The sequence below is a fragment of the Delphinus delphis genome, chromosome 12 (assembly GCF_949987515.2).
Source record: "Delphinus delphis chromosome 12, mDelDel1.2, whole genome shotgun sequence".
NCBI classification, from domain to species: domain Eukaryota; kingdom Metazoa; phylum Chordata; class Mammalia; order Artiodactyla; family Delphinidae; genus Delphinus; species Delphinus delphis.
In genome coordinates, this window is record NC_082694.2 from 3,182,478 (window position 1) to 3,209,183 (window position 26,706).

The window sequence follows — 26,706 nt, forward strand, 5'->3', positions numbered from 1 at the left end:
GCTGCTATGGTTTCATCATGCCCCTTGTTCACAACGGGGCTCTCTTGCAAGGAGCATGATTTTGGACACTGAGAACTCTGCAGTGAACGTTAATCAGCCCCCCTGCTGGGTATCAGCAGGTGCAGTGAGAACATGCCTAGTGTCGCCCCTCACCTCAGGGCCTTCCCAAGCTCCCAGGATTGCCGGCCCCGGACTCCAGGGTGTGTGTGTGTTTGCTCCCTGCTTTCCCCAGCGTCTGGCAGCACCCGAGTGCTCCTGGCCTCGGGAGGGGCGCATCCCTGGGGGAGTGCTCACGTGGGGCCGTGTCGGCATGTGGACAGAGCCTTAGCGACACCGTTCTCTGTGGGCGTCTCTGTGAGGTACACTCTGGTCAGTAACTTCAAGTGCGTGTCGTGGTCTAGTGTGTCTGTAAAGTCACCCCTGGTGAAATCCACTGCGGCAGCCGGACTGGTTTAGACGCAGTTACTCAGCTGTCTGCCGTCAGGGAGGTGGCCCAGCAGACGAGGCTGTGATGTAGGGGAGCTGGGTGAGGGCTGAGAGAGAGGACGGCCACAGGGTCAGGCCATCCTCTACTTCTCTGAGTCTCGGTCTCATCGACGTTGGAGGGGAGGGGTTGGACTGGGCCCTGGGATCTCTTTGATTCTTGCAGGTCTTTGATTCCCGTGACCGGCTCTTCCTCAAAGGCTGGGGACGTACTGCGTATCAAAGCACGTGCACCGTGGCACTCCAGGCCCCAGAAGGTTATGCCAGCGTCAGGGGTATATAGGGTCACCTTTTCGCTGATGTTTAGTCGCACTCACTATTTTATTTATGTAGGTACGTATGTATGTATTACCGGCTGCACCGTGCAGCATGCAGGGTCTTAGTGCCCCGACCAGGGATCGAACCTGCACCCCCTGCAATGGAAGCACGGAGTCCTGACCGCTGGACCGCCAGGGAAGTCCCAGGACTTATTATTTTGAAAGTGTGCATTTTATTGTCTTCGTGAGCTATAGTTTTCATAGGCAACTTTAAGATATTGGTTAAAAGTTAATATTGTATTAGTTGGAGTCCTTGAATGTTGTGAACTTAAATATTGACTGCTCCTTTCTCTTTCTCTTACAGCTATTTGGGGCAACTTGGTTAACATGAGGTAATTGTTTTTAATAACTCGGCTGTTACGTTTGGGTTGAGAGGATACATTTCATTGTTGCATGTACACCGTGACGTCATGGGCTGATTGAGGACGATGTAAAAGCGGAACTGAGCTTGGTGTTCACACGTCCAGCGCGTCTTCTGTCCTGGGGTGTTCCGGAGGACGCAGCTGGTTATCACGCTGACCCAAGTCCAGCTCAGATGTGACGGTGAATCTCGGGGCAGCCGTGGCGGCACCTTGGTGCCCGCCTCCGGCCTTCCTGGCCTTGTAGACAGAAGAGGGCGGACCTGAGCTTTCAGGCTCCTGAAATGTAAATGGCATTTCTGGGCGGCTTGAGCAAAGCACTCAGGGGCACCTTTCCAAAGCCTCTTAGGGAAACCGAGGCTGCCCTCACCCCCAGGAGCAGACCAGTGGATGCTTGAGCCCACTGTCCGTCCCGGGGCGGGAGGGCCCGGGGACCTTCTGGCCTGAGTGAGCATTATTTGTGTTGCTCAGCAGAGCATGAGGGACACTTGTAAAAGTCAAATCCTTGTGTCAGTATTCTTAAAAAAAAAAAAAAAAAAAATCAGCGAAAGTCATAAGCATTATTGTAAAAACAGATTTGGTGCCGTGAGTACAGTTTTACATTTAAAGAAAAACCCCCTCCACTTTGTACTTCTTGGTGTGACTGTCAGAGCGGCAGTCGCACTGCGGCGGCAGCAGGCTTGGGAAGTCAGCGCAGCTGCGGGCAGCCGGGGAGGGTCGCTCTGCCCCCACCGGGCTCTTCACGTCCAGTGGGGTTTGCAGGGCGGCTGGGGCCGTGTTGACCCAATTCCTCCCGCCGGGGCTGGTGTGTGTCTCCTGACAGAGGCCCCTGTGTGTGGCTGGAGGGCTGCTCAGGCCCCATTAAAGGAGCTCTGTCTTTGCACTTGGAAAAACTCCATTTTGCATTAAATCCCAGGAAAGCCCAGCAGAGAAACTTGTACTCCCTATAGACACGCTTCCTGCCTCTAATTTACAATCCCGTGTTGGGTGGAATGTGAAAGTGAGATGGTCTTAGTTTAACAGAAGCGCCCCGTCAGGTGGTGGTGAGCCTGGGGTACGGCACTGAGGGGCTACCCCCAGCCCCCTCCTCCCCCGCCATCCTGGGGGGTTGGTGCCCGGGATGGGTTCCTGGGGAGGAGGGGGCGACGTGCACCCTTTGGCCTGTGTTGCGGTGGTTTGTTCAGAAATACACCTGGGAGTCACAAAGTCTTCCTGGTCTCAGTTTTGTAGTTTTCTACTCAACAGGTCCATCCAGGAAAATGGTGAACTCAAGATTGAAAGCAGGATTGAAGAGGTTAGTCTCTTTTCCAGACTTTGCCCCTCCTTTTCCTGCTCATTGGTCCACTTCAGTCCCTTTGCTTGCGCTGGTATCTTTATCGTGGCCGCTTGATGCCGACCTGTGATTCTGAAACCGTCTCGCAGGAAATCATTCCCTCATTTAAGAAGGACTTTGTTAGGCTGTGGCCGCACCTGTGTCGGCATTTGTCCATTTGTTAAGGTGCAGTGTGTTAAATCTGCCCTCCAGGCAAGATGGATTTAAGCTCTTACGTGACTTTTCAGGGGAGCCTTTCCAGGCTTCCTTAGAGGAACGGCAGTGAGGACCTTCACCAGGGATGGGGGCAGGGGCCACCCTCCACTCACCTGAGCAGGTGCCAGCAGGAAACACGACCCGGCTCGTTTGCGAGGACCCGGGGACACACAGAGCAGGGCGGGCGCACGAGCGGAGGGGAGGCTGCGGCCTGCCTCACTGAAAGCCGGCAACTCTAGCCCACGTCACACCTTCTGGTTAAAATAATTGCTCGTGTTTTAGTCCAGCGTCGGTGCAGACAGACCGTTGTAATCTGGGCTGCGGGAGCGCTGGGGGCTGCTCACGGTGACTTGGAGCCACATACCGGCCGTCCTGTGCAGCCCCGGCCCTGGCCCGCGAATGCAGTGGACGCACGGCCTGCGACGCAGGCGCTGTGCTGATGGCAGGCGGCACACCGGGGGCAGCCCCCGGGCGTCCTCTCTCTCACCTGAAGAGAAGTGGGGGTGGTGATCACCTGTTTTCACGAGCCTGAACCCCCTTTGACTTTGCCCGTGAGGTCGGGAAGGAAAAAGGTGAATGTCCTGAGGGCTTAGGCATCTCTGGAGCGAGAGATTCCAACACGCAGTTCAGTATCTCGATTCTAGGATTGTGAGTCACGGGGTCTTACTTAACCTCAAGTTGGAGGTGAATCGTAGAAGGAATTAAAATCTGTTTCACATCACGTCCTGTCCCTCTGGAACATCAGAGTGGGTGAACGTGGTGGAGGACTGGGTTTCTGCTTGAAAATTGATACTGGTTATTTTCGTTTTAGATCGTTGAACCACTAAGAGAGAAAATCAGAGATTTGGAAAAAAGGTATGTGTACTTTTTCTTTTGTCTAAGAAAATACTTATATCTTACTGACCTTAGAAGGTCAATATCTAATGTCAGTTCATCTCACCTGAGTGATTAACTCTGTAATTTCAAAGATACAAGGCACTTTCAAGACAGGGACTTTTCCACGAGAACGTCAATTTTTACTCTAAAATTCGGTTGCAGTGTTTTTAAATCTTTTTTTCCTTTGCTCATTAAAAAGTATTTCTGATGAAAGCTATGGGCTCTCTCCAGAAAAAAAAAAATATTTAAATGATTTTTTTAACATCTTTATTGGAGTATAATTGCTTTACAATGTTGTGTTTTTGCTGTATAACAGTGAATTAGCTACATGCATACGTATATCCCCATATCTCCTCCCTCTTGCGTCTCCCTGCCACCTTCCCTATCCCTATCCCTATCCCCACCCCTATCCCTTCTAGGTGGTCGCAAAGCACTGAGCTGACCTCCCTGTGCTATGCGGCTGCTTCCCACTAGCTAGCTGTTTCACATTTGGTAGTATATATATGTCCATGCCACTCTCTCACTTCGTCCCAGCTTACCCTTCCCCTTGCCTTTGTCCTTTATTCCTGTCCTGCCCCTAGATTCATCAGAACCATTTTTTTTTTAGATTCCATATATATGTGTTAGTGTACGGTATTTGTTTTTCTCTTTCTGACTTACTTCACTCTGTATGACAGACTCTAGGTCCATCCACCTCACTACAAATAACTCAATTTCGTTTCTTTTTATGGCTGAATAATATTCCATCGTATATACGTGCCACATCTTCTTTATCCATTCATCTGTTGATGGACAGTTGCTTGCATGTCTTGGCTACTGTAAATAGTGCTGCAGTGAACATTGTGGTATGTGACTCTTTGATGGTTTTCTCAGGGTATGTGCTCCGTATTGGGATTGCTGGGTCACATGGTAGTTCTATTTTTAGTTTTTTAAGGAACCTCCATACTGTTCTCTATAGTGGCTGTATCAATTTACATTCTCATCAACAGTGCAGGAGGGTTCCCTTTTCTCCACACTCTCTCCCGCATTTATTATTTGTAGATTTTTTGATGATGGCCATTCTGACAGGTGTGAGGTGATACCACACTGTACTTTTGATTTGCATTTCTCTAATGATTAGTGATGTTGAGCATCCTTTCATGTGTGTGTTGGCAATCTGTATGTCTTCTTCGGAGAAATGTCTATTTAGGTCTTCTGCCCATTTTTGGATTGGGTTTTTTTTTTTTTTTTTTTTTTTTTTGCAGTACACGGGCCTCTCACTGTCGTGGCCTCTCCCGTTGCAGAGCACAGGCTCCGGACACACAGGCTCAGCAGCCATGGCTCACGGGCCTAGCCCCTCTGCGGCATGTGGGATCTTCCCGGACCGGGGCACGAACCCGTGTCCCCTGCATCGGCAGGCGGACTCTCAATCACTGCGCCACCAGGGAAGCCCCTGTGCAAAAGCTTTTAAGTTTCATTAGGTCCCATTTGTTTATTGTTGTTTTTATTTACATTACTCTAGGAGGTGGATCAAAAAAGATCTTGCTGTTATTTATGTCATAGAGTGTTCTGCCTATGTTTTCCTCTAAGAGTTTTATAGTGTCTGGCCTTACATTTAGGTCTTTAATCCATTTTGAGTTTATTTTTGTGTATGGTGTTAGGAATTGTTCTAATTTCATTCTTTTGCATGTAGCTGTCCAGTTTTCTCAGCACCATTTGTTGAAGTGTCTGTCTTTTCTCTGTTATATACTCTTGCCTCCTTTATCAAAGATAAGGTGACCATATGTGCATGAGTTTATCTCCGGCCTTTCTGTCCTGTTCCATTGAGCTGTATTTGTTTTTGTGCCAGTACCATACTGTCTTGATTACTGTAGCTTTGTAGTATAGTCTGAATTCTGGGAGACTGATTCCTCCAGCTCCATTTTTCTTTCTCAGGATTGCTTTGGCTATTCGGGGTCTTTTGTGTTTCCATACAAATTGCGAAATTTTTTGTTCTAGTTCTGTGAAAAATGCCAGTGGTAGTTTGATAGGGATTGCATTGAATCTGTAGACTGCTTTGGGTAGTAGAGTCATTCTCACAATGTTGATTCTTCCAATCCAAGAACATGGTATATCTCTCCCTCTGTTGGTATCATCTTTAATTTCTTTCACCAGTGTCTTATAGTTTTCTGAATACAGGTCTTTTGTCTCCTTAGGTAGGTTTATTCCTAGATATTTTATTCTTTTTGTTGCAGTGGTAAATAAGAGTGCTTCCTTCATTTCTCTTTCAGATTTTTCATCATTAGTGTATAGGAATGCAAGAGATTTCTGTGCATTAATTTTGTATCCTGCTACTTTACCAAATTCATTGATTAGCTCTAGTACTTTTCTGGTAGCATCTTTAGGATTCTCTGTGTATAGTATGATGTCATCTGCAAACAGTGACAGTTTTACTTCTTTTCCGATTTGTATTCCTTTTATTTCCTTTTCTTCTCTGAGTGCTGTGGCTAAAACTTCCAAAACTATGTTGAATAAGAGTGGTGAGAGTGGACAGCCTTGCATTGTTCCTGATCTTAGAGGAAATGGTTTCAGTTTTTCACCATTGAGGATGATGTTGGCTGTGGGTTTGTCATATATGGCCTTTATTATGTTGAGGTAAGTTCCCTCTATGCCCACTTTCTGGAGAGTTTTATCATAAATGAGTGTTGAATTTTGTCAAGCTTTTTCTGCATCTGTTGAGATGATCATATGGTTTTTATCCTTCAATTTGTTAATATGGTGTAACACATTGATTTGCGTATATTAAAGAATCCTTGCATTCCTGGGATAAACCCCACTTGATCATGGTGTATGATCCTTTTAATGTGCTGTTAAATTCTGTTTGCTAGTATTTTGTTGAGGATTTTTGCATCTATATTCATCAGTGATGTTGGCCTGTAGTTTTCTTTCTGACATCTTTGTCTGGTTTGGGTATCAGAGTGATGGTGGCCTCGTAGAATGAGTTTGGGAGTGTTCCTCCCTCTGCAATATTTTGGAAGAGTTTGAGAAGGATAGGCGTTAGCTTTTCTCTAAATGTTTGATAGAATTCGCCTGTGAAGCCATCTGGTCCTGGACTTTTGTTTGTTGGCAGATTTTTAATCACAGTTTCTGTTTCAGTGCTGTGATTGGTCTGTTTGTATTTTGTATTTCTTCCTGGTTCTGTCTCAGGAGGTTGTGTTTTTCTAAGAATTTGTCCATTTCTTCCAGGTTGTCCATTTTATCAGCATATAGTTGCTTGTAGTAATCTCTCATGATCCTTGGTATTTCTGCAGTGTCAGTTGTTACTTCTCCTTTTTCATTTCTAATTCTATTGATTTGAGTTTTCTCCCTTTTTTTCTTGATGAGTCTGGCTAATGGTTTATCAATTTTGTTTATCTTCTCAGAGAACCAGCTTTTAGTTTTTATTGATCTTTGCTATTTCCCTCATTTCTTTTTCATTTATTTCTGATCTGATCTTTGATTTCTTTCCTTCTGCTAACTTTTTTGGGGTTTTTTGGTTTTTCTTAATTGCTTTAGGTGTAAGGTTAGGTTGTTTATTTGAGATTTTTCTTATTTCTTGTGGTAGGATTGTTTGCTATAAACTTCCCTGTTAGAACTGCTTTTGCTGCATCCCATAGGTTTTGCATCATCATGTTTTCATTGTCATTTGTCTCTAGGTATTTTTTTGATTTCCTCCTCAGTGATTTCTTGGTTATTTAGTAGCGTAATGTTTAGCCTCCATGTGTTTGCATTTTTTACAGTTCTTTTTCCTGTAATTGATATCTAGCTAATAGCATTGTGGTCAGAAAAGATACTTGATACGATTTCAGTTTTCTTAAATTTACCAAGGCTTGATTTGTGACCCAAGATATGGTCTGTCCTGGGGAATGTTTCATGAGCACTTGAGAAGAAAGTGTATTCTGTTGTTTTTGGATGGAATGTCCTATAAATATCAATTAATTGAAGCTTGTATTTCCTTATTTATTTTCATTTTGGATGATCTGTCCATTGGTGAAAGTGGGGTGTTAAAGTCCCCTACTATGATTGTGTTAGTGTTGATTTCCCCTTTTATGGCTGTTAACATTTGCCTTATGTATTGAGGTGCTTCTGTGTTGGGTGCATAAATATTTACAATTGTTATATCTTCCTGGATTGATTCCTTGAACATTATGTAGTGTCCTTCTTTGTCTCTTGTAGTAGTCTTTATTTTAAAGTCTATTTTGTCTGATATGAGTATTGCTACTCCAGCTTTCTTTTGATTTCTATTTGCATGGAATATCTTTTTCCATCCCCTCACTTTCAGTCTGTATGTGTCCCTAGGTCTGAAGTGGGTCTCTTGTAAACAGCATATATACGGGTCTTATTTTTGTATCCATTTAGCCAGTCTGTGTCTTTTGGTTGGAGCATTTAATCCATTTACATTAAAGGTAATTATTGATATGTATGTTCCTATTACCATTTTCTTCATTGTTTTGGTTTTGTAGGTCTTTTACTTCTCTTTTGTTTCCTGTGTAGAGAAGTTCCTTTAGCATTTGTTGTAAAGCTGGTTTGGTGGTGCTGAAGTCTCTTAACTTTTCCTTGTCTGTAAAGGTTTTAGTTTCTCTTGAAAATCTGAATGGCATCCTTGCTGGGTAGAGTAACCTTGGTTGTAGGTTTTTCCCTTTCATCACTTTAAATATGTCCTGCCCCTCCCTTTTGGCTTGCAGAGTTTCTGCTGAAAGATCAGCTGTTAACCTTATGGAGATTCCCTTGTATGTTATTGCTTTTCCCTTGCTGCTTTTAATATTTTTGCTTTGTGTTTAACTGTTGATAGTTTGATTACTATGTGTCTTGGCGTGTTTCTCTTTGGGTTTGTCCTGTGTGGGACTCTCTGTCCTTCCTGGACTTGGGTGACTATTTCCTTTCCCATGTTAGGGAAGTTTTCAACTATAATCTCTTCAGATATTTTCTCAGACCCTTTCCTTTTCTCTTCTTCTTCTGGGACCCCTGTAATTCGGATGTTGGTGCGTTTAATATTGTCCTAGAGGTCTCTGAGACTGTCCTGAATTCTTTTCATTCTTTTGTCTTTATTCTGCTCAACGGTAGTTATTTCCACTATTTTATCTTCCAGCTCACTCATCCGCTCTTCTGCCTCAGTTATTCTGCTATTGATTTCTTCTAGAGTATTTTTTTTTTTCCTGGTATGCGGGCCTCTCACTGTTGTGGCCCCTCCCGCTGTGGAGCACAGGCTCTGGACGCGTAGGCTCAGTGGCCATGGCTCACGGGCCCAGCTGCTCCGTGGCATGTGGGATCCTCCCAGATCGGGGTGTGAACCCCCGTCCCCTGCATCGGCAGGCAGACTCTCAACCACTGCGCCACCAGGGAAGCCCTAGAGTATTTTTAATTTGTTATTGTGTTGTTCATCACTGTTTGTTTGCTCTTTAGTTCTTCTAGATCCTTGTAAAATGTTTCTTGTATTTTCCTCATTTTGTTTCTGAGATTTTGGATCATCTTTACTATCATTACTCTGAATTCTTTTTCAGGTAGGTTGCCTATTTTGTCTTCATTTATTTGGTCTTGTAGGATTTTACCTTGCTCCTTCGTCTGTGACGTATTTTTTTGTCACTTCATTTTTTCTTTTTTTGATGGGTGGGGCTGTATTCCTGTCTTACTGGTTGTTTGGCCTGAGGTGTCTGTCCAGCACTGGAGTTTGCAGGCAGTTGGACAGAGCTGGGTCTTGGTGCTGAGATGAGATCCTCCGGCAGGCCTCGTTCCGATTGATGTTCCTGGGGTCTGAGGTTCTGTTAGTCCAGGGGTTTGGACTCGGAGCTCCCACCCCAGGAGCTTGGGCCCAGCCTCTGGCTTGGGAACTGAGATCCCACAAGCCAGTCGCTGGGGGTTCCTCCCGCCCCCTTAGGTGTCCGTGGTCCCCCAGCGGTGCCTGGTAGGTGCCCTAGTTGTGTGGAGACACAAAGTTAATTGATTTTTTTCAGGAGTGTTCCTGAAGCCCGACCCCAGATCCTGTGGGAAAGCCTTTCCTCTAAGGCCCTCTGTCAGTTTGATTTCTGCAACCTGTGACGATGCAGACACATGTCCACATCAGTGTCATTGGTCCCCCCGCCAGTAAAATTCCCAAATAGTCTGAATGTTGGTAGAAGGAAGGATCTAGGGGTGTTGAAACCTTCCTTTCCCAAGCCCTGCGGATTTCTCAGTTCCTGCAAACTCGTGCCCTCTTTTGGCTCCAGCAGGCGGTCAGATGGTTCCTAGCACCTGCTGACCATCTCAGAGGATTCCGAAGTAGGAATGCTATTTGTTGGGCCTGGAACCCAGGGCCACTTGGAAGCACCATGGGACGTTAGGGGTGGGGAGCCTGTGATCCGTCCCATTCAGTCATTTGTTTGCTTTTGTCCCCATACTGCCAATACATCGGGAAGCTTCCAGAACTGAGTCCAGGCGAAGTGGCTGGGAGGGAAGAATGGTATTAGGTCGTGGACACTCTTACTTGAATCGGTTTCCAGAGGAAGGTCCTGGGTCCTGCTCATGCTCTGTCTGGGCTCCATCTGTGTCTTGGCCTCGGACACGGGGACCTCTCCCTTGAGAGTGTGGAGAAAACTCCCAAGTGTCTGGAGTAACAGTTGGGTCTTAAGAGCTTTAAAAAAGAAAAAGGAAGACATTCATCCATTAAAGTTTGTATATGTTTTTTCCCCCTGGGATGTGTTTGGACGATGTGCTTAGCCTTGTGTGAGCCCGTTATCAAGTCTAGAATAAGAAGGTAGAAATGGAGAGCAATTTTTTTTGATCTCGGTGTTTTCATTAAATGATCAAGGAGAAAGGAGGATGGAGAAAATTCATCAGACTAACTGTGCTCGTTCACTCTCTTCTTGCCCTCAGCTGATGGTTATGTGCAGTCACCAAGCTATCAATTTTAACTCTTACCTGGAGCAAACGTTGTTACTTGTTTTTTTAACTGATTCCATCACTAATAGAAGGCTGTTATTGTGCTTTTATCTTTCTTGCCACTATCCGGTGCTGAAATGACACTGCCTGTAACATTTCATTGGATGGGAACCAGAAATCCTGCCTTCGATAGGACTGTTGTAATTTGAGGACTGTTAATTGAAGCTGTTTAAAAAATAAATAGTTTACAGTAAGAAGTAACCCACCACAAGTTTTACCTTGGCTGAAAAAGAAAGAAAAAATCTGCCCACCAGTGATTATTTTCTTTAGAGAATAGCATTAACTTTATACGAAAAGAACGTGAATCATTTAGGTAACTCTTCTAAGGCAGTGGCTTTGCACACAGGATCTCTTGAATTATGAGAATTATACAAACTCCCTTTGATCCTTCTGTGATGTGGTTGTTCCTTTTAACTCGGGAGAGATGCACACGTATGACTGTAATCTGAAATAGTTTTCTGGTAACTCATTCCTGTGAAACCGTGAGAGTTCCCAGTAAGCTGGGCACTGAGGGTGAGTGCCCGCCCCGCGGGGCTGCTTTGCCGTGACTCAGCCTGAAAGGGTTCTGTCCCTCCAGTGGGCGAGCCAGTCAGGTGACAGCTGGGCCCTGGTTACTGGGCGAGTCAGAAGGTCAGGTGCGGACGTGACCTTGTGGAAGTTGGAGGAGCTCGGTCTAGTTTCACTCCTCCTGACTTTGTGTGATAGGAATGTTCACAGAGCCATTCTGACCCCGGCAGCATGAGAATGTCACTGGGAGGAGATACATGATCGCCACTTGGGGGCAGAGGGGCGCCAAGAAATAAGGACACAGTTGACAGGTCAGCACCAATTTACACAGGGAGGCACAGGGCTCGGTGCCGTCCGAGCAGCCTGGGTCGTGGACTCTGCCGTGTTTTGTTTTTAGAGTACTGACAGCTGGGCCCCACCCCTGCAATGATGCTCTCATTGGCCTAGCATGCAGGCTGGGCTTTGGGAGTTCGCACATCTCCCCAAGTCATTCTAATGTACAGGCAAGTTTGATTTCTTTTCTTTCTTTCTTTCTTTTTTTATTGACGTACAGTGGATTGACAGTGTTGTGACTCTGTGGTCTTTCGGTCCTCCTGACCTCACGCTCCAGTTCCTAATAGTTGGATTGCATGCTGTTTCATTCCATCTCCACATCTTTAAACATTCTTTGAATAGATAGCAGGTAATAATGCTAATTAAAATTCTAAGTAAAAGTACCTAGGCTCTCCTAACAAAGAGGAAGGTTAGAGTGTGGAATGGGATAACTAGTGACTGTAGGCTCCATCTGGGGGGTAAGGAAAGGTCCGTTACTGAATTCACGCTTCGTTCTGCCTTCCTGCCGCTTCTCACTCAGAAATGCAGGCTTCAGGTGGGCGGCCTCCCGACCCTGCCCCATGGCTGCTCTGTCCCCAGCGCAGGGCGTGGCCTGGAACAGGTGCTCCAGAAAAGGTGCCTAACACACGAATACGTGGGTGAACGACACCTGGGTAGGATTTTAAAGGGGCCCTGGCCTTAGAGAAGCCCACACCTCGCCCTTGCCCTGTTCACCCAGCTTGGGGCTCGGGGCTGAGCCACCACCCCCTCGCATGGCCAGCTCGGTCACCCGACTGTCACCACAGCCTGGGGGTGCACACCCAGGAGGACCCTGGCTCCCGCCTAGAGCTTTGTGCCCTGAGTCCTCAAAGCGAGGAACGAGGGCCGTGAGATCGTTTTTAAACGTTCAGTAACATGATCGCCCACGTGGAATCTGAAACTTGGTTGTTACACGTCAGAGAAAAACGGGGCACGAAAGCAGCCAGCGTTGCGTTTCTTAGATCAAGGGCTTCTTAGCACACACTGCTGAGAGCAGTTTTCTTAGTCATCCTGCACCAGTGACTGTGTCAGGCGGCTCTGTCTGCTTCAGTTTTATTTCTTTTAAGGATATTTCCTATAAGAAAACAGTTTGCTCTTCCTGCCTGGTGTAAATAGCATATCTGGTTTCATGTTAAGCTTTCATGCAGGCCCTGTTCCAAGCTCACCACTTGGATGAAAATCGGTTTCAGTGGACAAATTGGCCACCTCTTCCTGGATGCACAAGTCTTGTCCTGTGTTCCCTCCACCCACTTCATTCCCAGGGTGCAGCCCTGGCCCCCCCTCCCTGTGACTCCCTCTAAAACCCTTCAGCCTGGAGGGGATGAACACTCCGTGGGTGGGTGAGGGAAGGGAGGCATCAGGACGGCCTGGAGGAGAAGCGGCTGGTGGGCAGCGCGGGGAGAGTGGGATGGAGCTGAGTCAGCTGGGCCCGTGGATGCTGGGAGCTCAGACTGAGGCTGGAGCAGGGGTGTCGGGCCCTCGGAGAACGGGGTGTACCGGGCAGGTGGGAGGGCTGCCCCGGCCAGTGCTGGGGCTTGCTTTGTCATCCTCCCCGGCCCCGCTTCATCAAGCGCTTGCTGTGGTGGCCGGGTCCCAGGACGGCTTGCGGGCAGCCCTCTGGCTCGAGGGAGCAGGAAACCCGAGGTGCCCAGAGCACCTGGGGGTCTTGCCCCAGGGGTGTGGACGGGGTCACAGAACTGACACGGGAAGGCTGGCATTCTCACCATCCCCTGGGCGTCTCCCAGCTGCCTGCCTGTGTTTGGCGTCTGCATGGCGAACTTGACCTTTTGAGAGTCTGGAAGCTCCTACGGGGGGATCACGTGCACTGCCAACCCGCCCAGCTCTGTTGTCAGCGAGCTTCACTCCGTCAGGAGACGAGAAGCACCTGCTTCAAGGTCTTCTGTCTGAGCACCTGTCCTGCGCCGTTCAGCTCAGCCACTGAGGAGATGCGTTCCACGTCCTGGCTGCGGGTGTGGAGCGGATGGAGACAGGGCCCCCGCCCAGCACATCTGCAGTTAAAATAATAACTCCAGAGCTACTTTCTCCACATTTTTTAAAAAGCCCTTTTGTTTCTGACCGAATCACTTTAAGAGTGGATATTTCAAGTCTATATTTATCAACTCTCTTTTGAAACTTTATATGTCTTTTATGCTGCCCCAGTCCTGGAACATCCGTGTGGGTTGGGGACTGGTGGCACCTTGATGGGGGCAAGAGGCATTGAAAGATAAGGTGAGACCCCAGACAGGTTCAGACGGACCATGGTGGGCAGAAAGGGCTGATGCCCAGTCGCTTTGTCCAGGGCCCCCAGCTGGGTAGGGGAGGCTGGAATTGTGAAACCGCCCGAAGAGGGGAAGAGTCTTACCTAACACCTTCTTTTCCTCCTGGGGGTACAGTCGGCAGGGCTGGGTCTGTGACCCCACACAGCCGATATCTTCCTCCCAGGCCTGGGCACGGCATCTCCTGTGTTTTGTGTTCAGCCCTGGCTGCCGGTGGCTGGTACTCCCTGACGTTTTCCCTGTCCAGGGACAGCATCGCATGTCACACCTGTGTGATCGTAAACAAGAAGCAGGTTGATCATGAGCTCAGGGTTAACCAGTGCTTGCTTGGTTGCCGCAGCCCTCTTTCGGAGAAGAGAGGGGAGCAGATAGTAACAGTTCTCAAATCCGGCATTTGTTTTGGTGGCAAGTAGAGAAAGTATTCACATGAGATGTTTGACTCTTTCTTTTATAATCTCTTTATGTTATACAGCTTCACCCAGAAATACCCGCCTGTAAAATTTTTATCAGAGAAGGACCGTAAAAGAATTTTGGTAAGTTTACACATCTGATTCATATTTGTAATCGAGGAATTTGCTTTTTAAATGGAAGTGTAATTCACAGCGTATAAAAGTCACCGGTACAGTGTCTACAGTTCAGCGTATACAGTGGTTTATGGTTCGTTCACAAAGTCCTGCACCAGCTCCACATCCTAATGCCAGAACATTTTATCACCCAAAGAAACCCCATAGCCATCAGCAGTCATTTCCCATCCCACCCCCCTGCCCCCCAGCTCCTGGCAACCACGAGAACGACTTTCCGTCTCTGGATTTGCCTGTTTGGGGCATTTCAAATGATACAATGTGTGGTCTTTCTCTTAAACGTCAACGTTTCCAAGGTTCGTCTGTGCTGTAGACAAATCTGGACCTCATTCCTTTTTAGAGCTGAATAATGTTCCATTGTGTGGTGGTACCACACTTCGGTTATCCAGTTATCAGTTGCTGGGCGTTTGGGGTTGGTTGTTTCTCCTTTGAGGTTATTGTGGATAATGCTGTTGTGAACATAACGGGTGGGTACAAGGTTCTGTGGACATAGGTTTCCTCTCCTTTTGGGTATATGTACACCTAGGAGAGGAATTACCAGGTCGTATGGTGACCCTGTGTGTAACTTTCTGAGGAAATGTGAGACTTTCCGGAGCGGTGGTTTTTAAACCCTTTGCTGGTTCACATGCCACCTTGATAAATACACTGGGGGCTTCCTCGGCTAGTGTCTGCTTGTTAAACGCGAACACAAATTCACCGGTGAAAGAACCCCATGTGCGGGCCGTGCAGCAGAGTGTGTCCAAGGAGATCGGCCCTTTGCATTTTGTAGGAGTGCCAGCTTTGTTGAGATATAGTTCATGTACTGTGCAACTCACCCCCTAAAGTGTACAATTCAGTCGTTTTTAGTACATTCACAGGGTTGTGCAACCATCATCGATTTCAGAACGTTTCGTCCCCAAAGAAGCCCTGAGCCTGTGAGCAGTCACTCCCCATTTCCGCAGCCCCTCCACCCCTCGGCAACCAGGAATTGACTTTCTGTCTGTGGACGTGAGCCAATTCTGGGTGTTCATACAGGTGCAGTAATGCACTGTTTGGCCTTTTGTGACCAGCTAGCATGTTTGTAAGATTTATTCCTGTTGCAGCACTTATCTGTACTTCACATCTTTTCATTACCAGGTAATATTCCGTTGTATGGATAGGACACACTTTATTGTCCGTTTATCCTGAGAGCCATGTGGCAGCTCTTTAAACTTTGGAGGGACTGCCAGACTGTTTCCCACATTGGCTGCACCGTTTCACATCCCATGACACGCAGCAGTGTGTGAGGAGTCCGATTTCTCTACGTCCTTGTCAACACTTGTCATGATAGGTCTTTGTGCGTAGCCCTGCTCGTAGGTGTGAAGTGCGCGCTCGTTGTGGTTCTGATTTGAGTTTCCTGATGGCTGACAATGTTGAGCATCTTTTCATGGGCTTATTGGCCATTTCTGTATCTTCCATGGAGAAATGTCTACTCAGACACTTAGCCCATTTTAAAGTTGGGTTCTTTTTCTTTTCATTATCGAGTTCTTTATCCCAGATCTAAGTTTCTTATCAGATACTTGATTTGCAAGTATTTTTTCCCATTCTGTGGGTTGTCTTTTTGCTTTCTTGATGGTATTCTTTGAAGAGTTAAATATCAGTGAAGCTTATTTTTTCTTTTGTTCCTTGTGCTTTGGTGTCACATTTAAGAAGTCATAGCGTAGGGTCTCCCCTGGTGGTGCAGTGGTTAAGAATCCACCTGCCGATGCAGGGGACATGGGTTCGAGCCCTGGTCCGGGAAGAACCCACATGCCGCGGAGCAACTAAGCCCGTGCGCCACAGCTACTGAAGCCCGCGCACCTAGAGCCCGTGCTCCGCAACAAGAGAAGCCACCGCAACGAGAAGCCCGTGCACCACAACTACTGAGCCTGTGCTCTAGAGTCCGTGAGCCATAACTACTGAGCCCGCGTGCCACCGCTCCTGAAGCCCACGCACCTAGAGCCCGTGCTCTACAACAAGAGAAGGCACCGCAATGAGAAGCCCGTGCACCGCAACAGAGTAGCCCCCACTCGCCACAACTAGAGAAAGCCCGCAGGCAGCAATGAAGACCCAAAACAGCCAAAAATAAATAAATTTATTTAAAAAAAAAAGAGGAAGAAGTCATAGCCTAATCCAGGGTCACAAAGATTTGCCATGTTTTTTTCTAAGACTTTTACAGCTTTAGTATCTTACATTTAGGTCTCTGATCCATTTTGTGTTCATTTTTATACGTGGATTTGGATAAGGGTCTCCCGTCCTTTTGCATGCGGCTGCCTAGTGGTCCAGCACTGTTGGCTGACAAGACTAATCGTGGCCTGTTGAATTGTCTTGCCACCCTTGTCAAAAATGAACTGACCATAAGTGTGAATGTTTATTTCTGGACTCTCAGTTCTGTCTGTCGATCTATATGCCTCTCCTTGTGCCAGGACCACACTGCCTTGATTACTGTAGCTTTGCAGTAAGTTTTGAAACTGGGAATTGTGGGTCCTCCACCTTGGTTCTTCAAGATCATTTTGACTGTTCTGGACCCATTACAGTTCCTTGTGAATGTTAAGACCAGCCCGTCAGTTTCTCCAAAGAAGCCAGCTGAGGTTCTTACAGAGACACATGGACTCTGTAGGTCAGTTTGGGCAGCAGTATTGCCATCTTAACAGTATTGTCTTCTGGTTCTTGAACATGGAGTGTCTTTCCATTTATTTAGGTCTTCAGTGTTTCTTTTAACTTTTTTTTTTGTAGTTTTCAGAATGCAAATTTTGTACTTTTCTTTGTTAAATTTATTCTAAAGTGTCTTATCCTTTTTGATGCTAGTATAAATCGAGTTTTGCCAGTTTCATTTTTATATTGCATATTCTCTTGGTAATTAGAAACACAATTGATTTTTGTCTTAATGTCCTGCAACCTGCTCAACTTGTTGGTCGGGTCTAATAGTTTTCAGTGGATTCCGTAGGATTTTCATGCAGGTCGTGTTGTCTGTAATTATAGGTGGTTTAGGTTTTGCCTTTTCAATGTGGATGCCTTGTATTTCACCTTCTTGCCTAATTGTCTTGGCTGGAACCTCTGATACAGTGTTGAAGAAAAGTGGGAGGAGCAGACGTCCTTGTCTTGTTCCTGATCTCAGGGGAAAGGTTTCAGCCTTTCACCATCAAGGGCGTGTTAACTGTGGGTTTTCAGAGATGCCTTTCATCAGGTTGAGGAAGTTCCCTTCTCTTCCTAGTTTGTTCATTTTGCAACCAACCTTGCATACCTGTGATAAATCCTAGCTGATTACTGTGTATAATCCTTTTTTGTATATTGCTGGATTTGATTTGCTAATATTTTGTTGAGGATTTTTATGCCTATGTTTATAAGAGATACTGGTCTAGAATTTACCTTTCTTATGAGGTCGTCTTCTGGTTTTTGTATCAGAGTAATAATGGCCTCGTAAGATAAGTGGGGCAGTGTTTTTTCCTCTTCTACTCTTTGGGAAGACTTTGAAGATCTGGCATTACAGTTGACCCTTGAACAACATGGGTTTGAACGGTGCCAGTGCACTTATATGTGGATTTTTTTCAGTAAAGACACACTACAGGGACTTTCCTGGTGGTGCAGTGGTTAAGAGTCCACCTGCCAATGCAGGGGACACGGGTTCGAGCCCTGGTCTGGGAAGATCCCACATGCCATGGAGCAACTAAGCCCGTGCACCGCAACTACTGAGCCTGCACTCTAGAGGCCACAAGACACAACTGCTGAGCCCACGTGCCACAGCTGCTGAAGCCCACACACCTGGAGCCCGTGCTCCACAACAAGAGAAGCCACCCAATGAGAAGCCTGTGCACTGCAATGAAGAGTAGCCCCTGCTCGCCACAACTAGAGAAAGCCAACACACAGTGACGAAGACCCAGTGCAACCAAGAAAAATAAATAAATACATAAATTTATTTAAAAAAAAGACACACTGCAGTCCATACTACACGATCTGTGGTTGGTTGAATCTGCAGATGTGGAACCACAGATGTGGAGGACTGACTGTAAAGTTATCTTGGATTTCCCACCGTGTGGTTGTTTGGCACCCCTGACCCCTGAGTTGTTTGAAGGTCAACTGTAAGTCTTCTTTAAATGTTTGGTGAAGTTCACCAGAGAAGCCATCTGCACTTAGGCTTAATTCAATTTCTTGTTACAAACCTATGCAGTTTTCTGTTTCTTCTTGAGTTACTTTTGGTAGTTTGTATCTTTCTAGGAATTTCACTGCTTTAGCTGCATGTCCTAAGTTTTGGGAATGCTGTTTCTTCATTGTCATTCATTTCAAAGTCTTTTCTAATTTCCTTTATAATTTATTCTTTGATCCATTAGTTACTTGGGAGTGTGTCATTTCATTCCTACATACTTGTGAATTTCTCAGATATCTTTGTTACTGATACCTAATTTCATTCCCTTGTATCAGAGAACATACCTTGTGCGATCTGGATCCTTTTAAATTTGTTGAGGCTTGTTTTATGGCCTAGGGCATAGTCTCTCCTGGAGAATACTTCATGTGCTCCTAAAAGGACTGTGTCCCATGCTGCTGCTGAGTGGAGTGCTCCGTAGGTGTCTGTTCGGTCCAGGTGGCTTATCGTGCTTTTCAAGTGCTTTATTCGCTTGTTAATCTGCTGCATAGCTCTGTCCAGTATCGAGGATGAGGTATTGATGTTTGCCGTTTTTGTTGTTGAATTCTGTTTCCCCCTCTGATTCTTTCAACTTCACTTCATGTATTTTGGGTCTCTGTTGTAGGTGCATAAATGTTTGTAACTGTTATATCCACCTGATGGATCGACCCTTTTATCCTTATAAAATGCCCCCTCTTTATCTGTGAACATTTTTTGTTTTAAAGTTTGTCTGATAGCATTGTAGCCACTCCGTCTTTCTTATTGTTGTTTCTATGCTGTGTTTTATATTTTCACATTCAGCGCGTTATATCTTCGAGTCGACAGTGTCCTCGTTAGACAGTGTGTGGTTGGATCTTATTTTTTCTAGTGTTCTGCCTTTTGAGTAATTGTTTAATCCATTCACATTTAATGTTATTTTCGACATAGTTGATTTTTATTTCTGCCACTTCATTTTGTTTTCTGTTTGCCTCACATCTTTGTTCCTCTGTTCTCCATTACTGTTTTCTTTTGCATTAAGTAAATCTTCTCTTGTATAACATTCGAATTCCTTTAGTTTTTTTTTTTTAACTGTATTCCAAAAATTTTTGTTCCTGGTTGCTCTAGTGCTCACCACATATGCCCTAACTCATGACTCTGCTCCAGGTTTATACTGTGGTCCAGTGAGGTGTAGAAATGCCCCCCACATTAGTTCTGTGTATTACTTCTATCCATGTTACAAACCCAACACACTGTTACGATTATTACTTTATACAAGTTTATATCTTTTAAATAAGCTGAGTGAATAAAGCAGAGAAAGGATATATTTATGGAATTTGTTACATTAACCTTTTTATAACATTTTTATCAACCTTCATTTGTTCCTGTGGGTTTGAGTTAACTTTGGTGTCATTTCCTTACTGCAAACAACTTAGCTCTCACCTACCTTCTTTGCACTATTGTTGCCAAATATATTTCTGTATTTTAAAAGGATAAATAATATAATTATATATATTATTTTGTTCAAGCGGCTTTTTCTTTTTTGTTGTGGTAAAATGTATATAACATAAAATTTATTAATCATTGTTAAGTGTATAGTTCTTTGGCTTTAAATGTGTCCACATTGTTGTGCTAAGTAGTTTGGTCTTTAAATTTAAAGCAGTTAAGAGGAAAAGGGGAAAAAATGCAATGATATTGCCTTTTATAGTTACTCAATTACTTTATTCTCCCCCCACCCCCCAGTATCGTCTGCCTTGTGCCTGAAGACTTCAGTATTTCTTGTATGGCAGGTCTGATAGCAATGAATTCTCTCACTTCTTACCTCTCTGTTTTTTATCTCTCTAAGTTACCTTTGGTGTCTGTAAGATTCTCGGCTGTAGTGTCTCTCTACTGCCTTCTCCATCATTTGTTATGAAACGTCAGCTGTGAGTCACACTGGGGTTCCCTGCGCTTCAGGGGTCATTCTCTTTTCCTGTTGTTCGGTTTCCTGCGGCTGCTGTAATAATTCCACCAACCCCGTAGCTCAGAACAACAGGAGCTCCCAGCTCTGGACGCTGGAAGTGTAAATCCAAGTTGTCGGCAGGGCTGTGCTCTGTCTGGAGTCGTTCCCAGCCTTTCTCTGCACTCTGTTGCGGCCAGTAGTCCCTGAAGCCCTGCCTTGTGGGGCATCACCCCAGCCTTTGCCTCCATCACCAAGCGCTCCTCTCCCCATGTCTCACGCTGGACTCACGGTCCACCCTGATCCACTCTGACCTCACCTGAACTAATTACACCTGCAGTAGCCCCGCTTCCAAATAAGGTCACGTTCTGAGGTTCCCAGAAGGACATACATTTTGCAGGACAGTGTTCAACCCAGTGCACCTGCTTTCAGACTTCATCTTTGTCTCTGGTTTTCATCATTTTTAGTGTGACGTGTCTGCGTGCGTCTACCTGTGTTTACATTTTCCTACGTGGAGTTAGTGGAGCTTCTTGAAGTGTAGGTTACTGTGTTTCGTCAGCTTGGGGAGTTTCAGCCATTATTTCCTTGAGCATTTCTCTGTTCCTCTTTCTTCCTTTTTCCCGTTACATGTTGGGGTGGTTATTGGCGTCTCATGTTTGCCAGAGGCTCTATTCACTCTCCTCATTTTCTGTTGTTTTTTTTTTTTTAATTATTTATTTAGTTTTGGCTGCGTTGGATCTTCGTTGCTGCATGCGGGCTTTCTCTAGCTGTGGCGAGCGGGGGCTGCTCTTCATTGCAGTGTGTGGGCTTCTCACTGTGGTGGCTTCTCTTCGTTGTGGCTCGCAGGCTCTAGGCGCACAGGCTCAGTAGTTGTGGCTCACGGGCTTAGTTGCTCCACAGCATGTGGGATCTTCCCGGACCAGGGCTCAAACCCGTGTCCCCTGCATTGGCAGGCGGACTCTCAACCACTGTGCCACCAGGGAAGCCCTTTCTCTCTGTTCTTCACGGAGCATGAGCCCCTTTGGTCCAGCGTCAAGTTGGCCGATTTGTGCTTCTCCAGATCCAGAAGATTGTCGAATCTCTCTGGCCCACGTTTCTTTTTGGTTTCTGTGCTTGTCAGCGTAGAATTCCCATCTGTCTGTCTTCTAACTTCTCTTTTTGTCTCTTCCTTCCTTAGTCTGGTTTCCTCCAGCTCTTTGAGTGTATTTGTGGTGGCTGCTTTGGAGACTGTCGAATCCGTCACCTGGGTCCCGCAGGCAGTTTTGTTGCCGGGTTGCTTTCCTGTGCGTGAGTCACATGCAACTGTTGCTTTGCACGTCTCGACATTTTTGGTAGAAAACTAGACATTCTGGGTAGTTCATTGCAGCAGCTCTGGATCCTGACTGCCCCCTTCCCCGAGGCCTGTTTTATTTTGGTTTGCTTATTTATTTGTTCGGTGGCCTGGCTGGTCTACTTTGGTGACGTCTGTTTCCCCTGGAGTGCGAAGGCCTGGTGGCCGCTGCTCAGAGGCTGCAGCCTCGGGAGTGGACACGGTCACCTGGAGGGCGGTGGCTCCAGCAGGGCCCTTGTCACGGTCTCCTTCCCCGATCGCTCTGTTGAGCTGTCGGCCTTGTGTGGTAGGCTCTGATAACTGGCCGGTGGGGTGATCTGTCCTTCGTCAGGGCTTTGCATTATAAATTGCTCCTCCCTTTTACCTAATTAAATTCTGGCCCCTTTGCAGAGGGAGATCTGAGCCCAGTCTTGGAGGTTTGTTCTGACCCGGGAAGGCTCTTGGGTCTCTCCCCGGTTCCGTCTTCTAAACCAGCTGTTATCATAGAGCTGCCAGCCTCCTCCTGGCTGCTTGCCACCCTGATCTCCCTTATGCTTGAATTTCCCCACTGTCTCTTCCAAGTAAAGTCAGTTCCTTTAGGGAGATCAGTAGCGCCTCATCAGTTACAGACTTCCATGCCTGGGGCGGAGCTTCTGCTCCGAGTCGGGGGTGGGAGCTGGTTGGGGGAAGGGAGCGCTCGACCAGCAGGCTCGGGGGTCAGGAGTCCAGGCCGAAGGGGACGAGAAATGTGGAATGCGGGGGCCCTGCCCTTCCTAGGGAGATGCTACGTCTTTCACTGGGAGCCCCTATTTTTGGCCACACCTGACACTCTCACCGGCTCTGCACTGGGTGGAGGGTGGAAGGACAGAGTGAGCCGGGGCTCACGTGTCCAGACTCTCACGGTTCTTATTAAATTTTGGCAGATTTTCATGGATACATGTTTCCGTATCTGCTGTATGCCCTTAGGACAAAATCCAGACACTTAAATATTGGCTTTTGAATTAATTTTCTCCTGTTGTGGTTGTCCCGTTTCACCAGGTCTGTGGCGCTCCTGGTATATCTGTGACCTTGGCGTATCAGTGGTTAGGACCCAGAGGTGTCTGTTCTTGGCCATCATGTCCAGTGTAGGATCGTGCGTCCCAAACACCAGAATAACACTTGTGAATCTGTTAAACTGTTTCCCCCCCAAAATCTCCCTTTTCTTCTAGAAGTTACAGGAAGTCTCTTGCCTTTTGGGGTGGCTACTAAGCCTCACCCTGAGTAGACGCTAAAGCCAGTTGTACACCCATCTTTTGGGTGATTTCCATCACATCAAAAATGTGTAAGTATTTAGGCATGAATTGAGAAATACATCAGTGAAAAGAAAAGCTGATTTTCCTCATCTCCCTGCGGCCACACGTCAGAGTGATCAGAAAATCTGAAGCTGTGCGCAGATGTACAAACCCTGCACGGCCTTGCTAGAGTTCTTGTCATTTCCACGTGGGATGGTTTTCCTGTGATGCTGGGCACTGTCGAATTCTTTTCGCTTCACGCATAACCACAGTCCACGAGCCCAGTGTCTGACTCATCTGCCGCCTCATAGGTTAAGTCACATCCCGAGTCATTTGGGGCCCAAGGCTGGCATATGGTTGCTGCAACTTAAAGCCTCTTCAGTAATTGTTGACGCCTTCGCACAGAGAAGAGTTTTGTTCTGAAAGACATCCTTTTTTCTTTTTTTTTTTTTTTTGCTGATGGACGGGGCGGCATGAGATTGTGTGCTGCCCTGAGCTGGACCCGCCAGCTGCCTGTTGGCCCCGACAAGAACAAGCAGCACACGGGGCAGAGGTCACGGACTGCAGAGCCAAGCAAAGCTGTGCGCGGCCTGGTCTGTTCTCTTCCCACCGTCCGCTCCCTGTTACTCAAAGGCCTGCGTTCAGCGGTTATTTTCCTGAGGAGGCTGCCTGAGTGCTAAGCTTCTGCCCGTTTTGTTTCTTTTTGAAATGCTTTCCTAAAGGGGTGAAATTGATTAGGAGAAACATTTTATTTTATTTTGGTTTTATTTTTTTAATTTTTTAAAATTTATTTGCTTATCTTTTCATTTTTGGCTGCGTTGGGTCTTCATTGCTGTGTGCAGGCTTTGTCTAGTTGCGGCGAGCGGGGGCAACTGTTCATTGCGGTGCGCGGGCTTCTCATTGCGGTGGCTTCTCTTGTTGCGGAGCTTGGGCTCTAGGCGCGCAGGCTTCAGTAGTTGTGGCACGTGGGCTCAGTAGTTGTGGCTCACGGGCTCTAGAGCGCAGGCTCAGTAGTTGTGGTGCACGGGCTCAGTTGCTCTGCGGCATGTGGGATCTTCCCAGACCAGGGCTCGAACCCGTGTCCCCTGCATAGGCAGGCAGGTTCTTAACCACTGCGCCACCAGGGAAGCCCGAGAAACATTTTATAACCACCCAGCTAGGTTACATAAATCTTAAGTATTTTAGATAGAAAGGAATTATTCAAGAAAAAAAAATTTTTTTAATCTATTTTAAGAAAGGCTAAGGTGCTTCCAGCAATTTTGTCACCAGAGACTAGTGAAGTGTTGGCAGCCATCGTGTATGATTTAATGCCCTGCGTTTCTGCTGGCTCCAGGCCTCACCAGTTATTTTAGGTGCAGAGATAAAGTTAGCAAGCTACAGAACATCTTATTTTAGGAAACGTTTGCATATAGATAATAGAGCTACATTAAGAGGGGTTAAATTTCTTCTGAAAAGATGTATTTTTTTTGCAGAAATATTCATATAACGTCCACAATTTGAGACATACAAAATAAAATTTGTAAGGAAAAAAAAATGTAATTTTTCTGATTTAAAAACTGGGAAAACGCAATAAAACAAAGGTGAGATAAAATGGAATCTTGCCCCGTGAGGTAATCACCAGTGGTGAGCCAGATTGGAAATCCAGTTATTTTTCCAGAAAATTATTTTTTCAAATCATCCTTCAGGTGTACAGGTAAAGCGTAAGAGCGCTAAGATAAAACACACACCAGACGAGTCGACAGGTGGCGGAGAGAATATGAAATTAGGACGACTGGGCTGATTGCGTCATTCTGGTGATCTGGGGATCTTGGCCCCAAACTCCACCCCCCCAGATGTCAGTTCGCATCCCTAAAGCAGAGGGGTTTAGCAAATGAGGCCCCGATAAAGAATGGACGCAGCTGATAGGAAACCGTCAGGCATCAGGGCTTCTCAGCCATGCATGTTCTAAGTGTTTGTATTTGTGTTTCCATCCGAGCTCACACATCTCTCGGTGGTGGTGGACGGATGACTCTTCTTGGGCTGGTCTTACCCACCCCCTCCCCCAATCTGCCTTTTCTCCCCCAGGCTGCTCTGCTCCTGCCTGCAATAAACATGGGAATTACATGTCAGATTTTATGTGAACAGAGGACTTTATGGCAGATTAAATGTTTTAAAACCATAGACCTAGATGTTAAGGTGCTTTTTCTTTAGGTTAAAAGGAGTGGGTGTTTTCTCTACTGTTAATTCTTTCTGTTTGGAACAGGAGGGTGACGTGAATGTGAATTTTGAAGGAGCAGAAGGCAGAGGGGAGGGGAGAGCAGGAAAGGCAGAGAATGTGGTTTCCTATCCCACGTCTGTCTTCTGGGTTTCTTCTTTTCGCTCCTATCCTCCAAAAACAAAATACGCTTTATCTAGACCCCTCCACTGACACTATTTAATTTGAATAGTCTTTTTATTAGTTTAAATTTTTTCCAGTCATAACTGCCTTTACACATTTGGTGGGTTTAAGTTTTAGAAGCACGTGAGTGGTGATCTTCCCCTCGTGGGCTCCCCCCCCGCCGCCCCCGAGCTGCCTTACTTCTGTTTGGCTGGGTTGCCGACACTAGGAAACCAAAGAGTGGAACTTAATCATTCAGGGCCTTGGTCTGCACACAGTGTCTATGGCTTAATTTGTTCTTATAAACAATTTGGAAGATACTAGTTCTTCAGGAGGTTTTTTTTTCTGTTTTACTCATCATTTCCCCATTTTATTTTAGTTTTTAAAAAATTTCTTTTTAGTTTTTAACATCTTTATTGGAGTATAATTGCTTTACAATGGTGTGTTAGTTTCTGCTTTATAACAAAGTGAATCAGCTATACATATATCCCTCTATCTCTTCCCTCTTGCGTCTCCCTCCCTCCCCTTCATGAGGTTTTTGAGTCCAGCTTCAGTATCACATCCTTTGTTTTTGGTAGTTCACTGATAGATGCATGTTGCTGATCATTTTGTTTAGAAAGTGATTCTAAAAGTATTAGAGCCACGTAGGTGATGCTCAGTATCCCATGATGCACTGTGAAACAGGGACCTTTTAATAACGTCAGATTTTGAAACTCGTGACTACTATTCTCCTGTGTTGTCTAGTGGCGGCAGTTTAGATTTGCAGGCTGCTTAGAAGTTCCGGAAGGTTCGACTCCCTGCTCTGGAGTGAGAAGAGATGCGCTTTGAAACCTTCCCGGTCCCCCTTCCCGCCCCCTCCTGTGTTCAGTGGAGGCCGCACCGGGACCCCTCGCTCGCACGGGTGCTCACCGCACCCTCCCCTGCTGTCCGCACGCAGGTCACCGGAGGCGCAGGCTTCGTGGGTTCCCACCTCACAGACAAGCTCATGATGGACGGGCACGAGGTGACCGTGGTGGACAACTTCTTCACGGGCAGGAAGAGGAACGTGGAGCACTGGATCGGCCACGAGAACTTCGAGCTCATCAACCACGACGTGGTGGAGCCTCTGTACATCGAAGGTGAGCGAGGGCCGCCCCGTGCCGGTTGGTGCCAGGCGGGCAGGTGGGCAGGCTCGACGGGGCGGCGGCCCCGGGACGCCGGCTGCCTCGGCCATGCGGAGGCCCTGTCTTGTTTTGGAAATGGTCTCACTGCGTCCCAGGCGCCCTGGCCCCTGTGATGGAGAACAGCCAGGACGGGGGAGTCTGGATTCGCTGTCACGTGGCAGCCCCGCATTTGAGCCTCTAGGGCTGTTGGGGGGGCTCGATCAGGGCCCCCCGGTCCCGGTGGCCTCACAGTCTGATGCCTGCCGGCTGGGGGGAGTCACTTCTAGCCTCCAGGCAGCTGGCTGATGGAGGATGCTGGGCTCATACCGAAACGCTCCGTGTCAGAGTTCAGAGCCCTCCGGTAACTCTGCCACCCTAAAGGAATCAGGTTTGGGGGGCGGTGGTG

The 26,706-nt window shown here is 46.7% G+C and overlaps 1 protein-coding gene across 2 annotated transcripts in view; it reads left to right on the forward strand.

Annotated features, from left to right (window-relative positions):
- UXS1 (UDP-glucuronate decarboxylase 1) overlaps positions 1 to 26,706 on the forward strand; it is a 73,997-nt gene that overhangs the window by 15,299 nt on the left and 31,992 nt on the right. Inside the window, exons 2-6 of one of the 2 annotated variants that reach the window (XM_060027202.1) lie at positions 1,105 to 1,132; positions 2,390 to 2,453; positions 3,499 to 3,542; positions 14,082 to 14,142; positions 26,096 to 26,276. In XM_060027202.1, coding sequence (XP_059883185.1) covers positions 1,105 to 1,132; positions 2,390 to 2,453; positions 3,499 to 3,542; positions 14,082 to 14,142; positions 26,096 to 26,276 — 378 coding nt within the window. The remainder of the gene's footprint in view (positions 1 to 1,104; positions 1,133 to 2,389; positions 2,454 to 3,498; positions 3,543 to 14,081; positions 14,143 to 26,095; positions 26,277 to 26,706) is intronic. The other variant, XM_060027203.1, reaches the window with a different exon arrangement.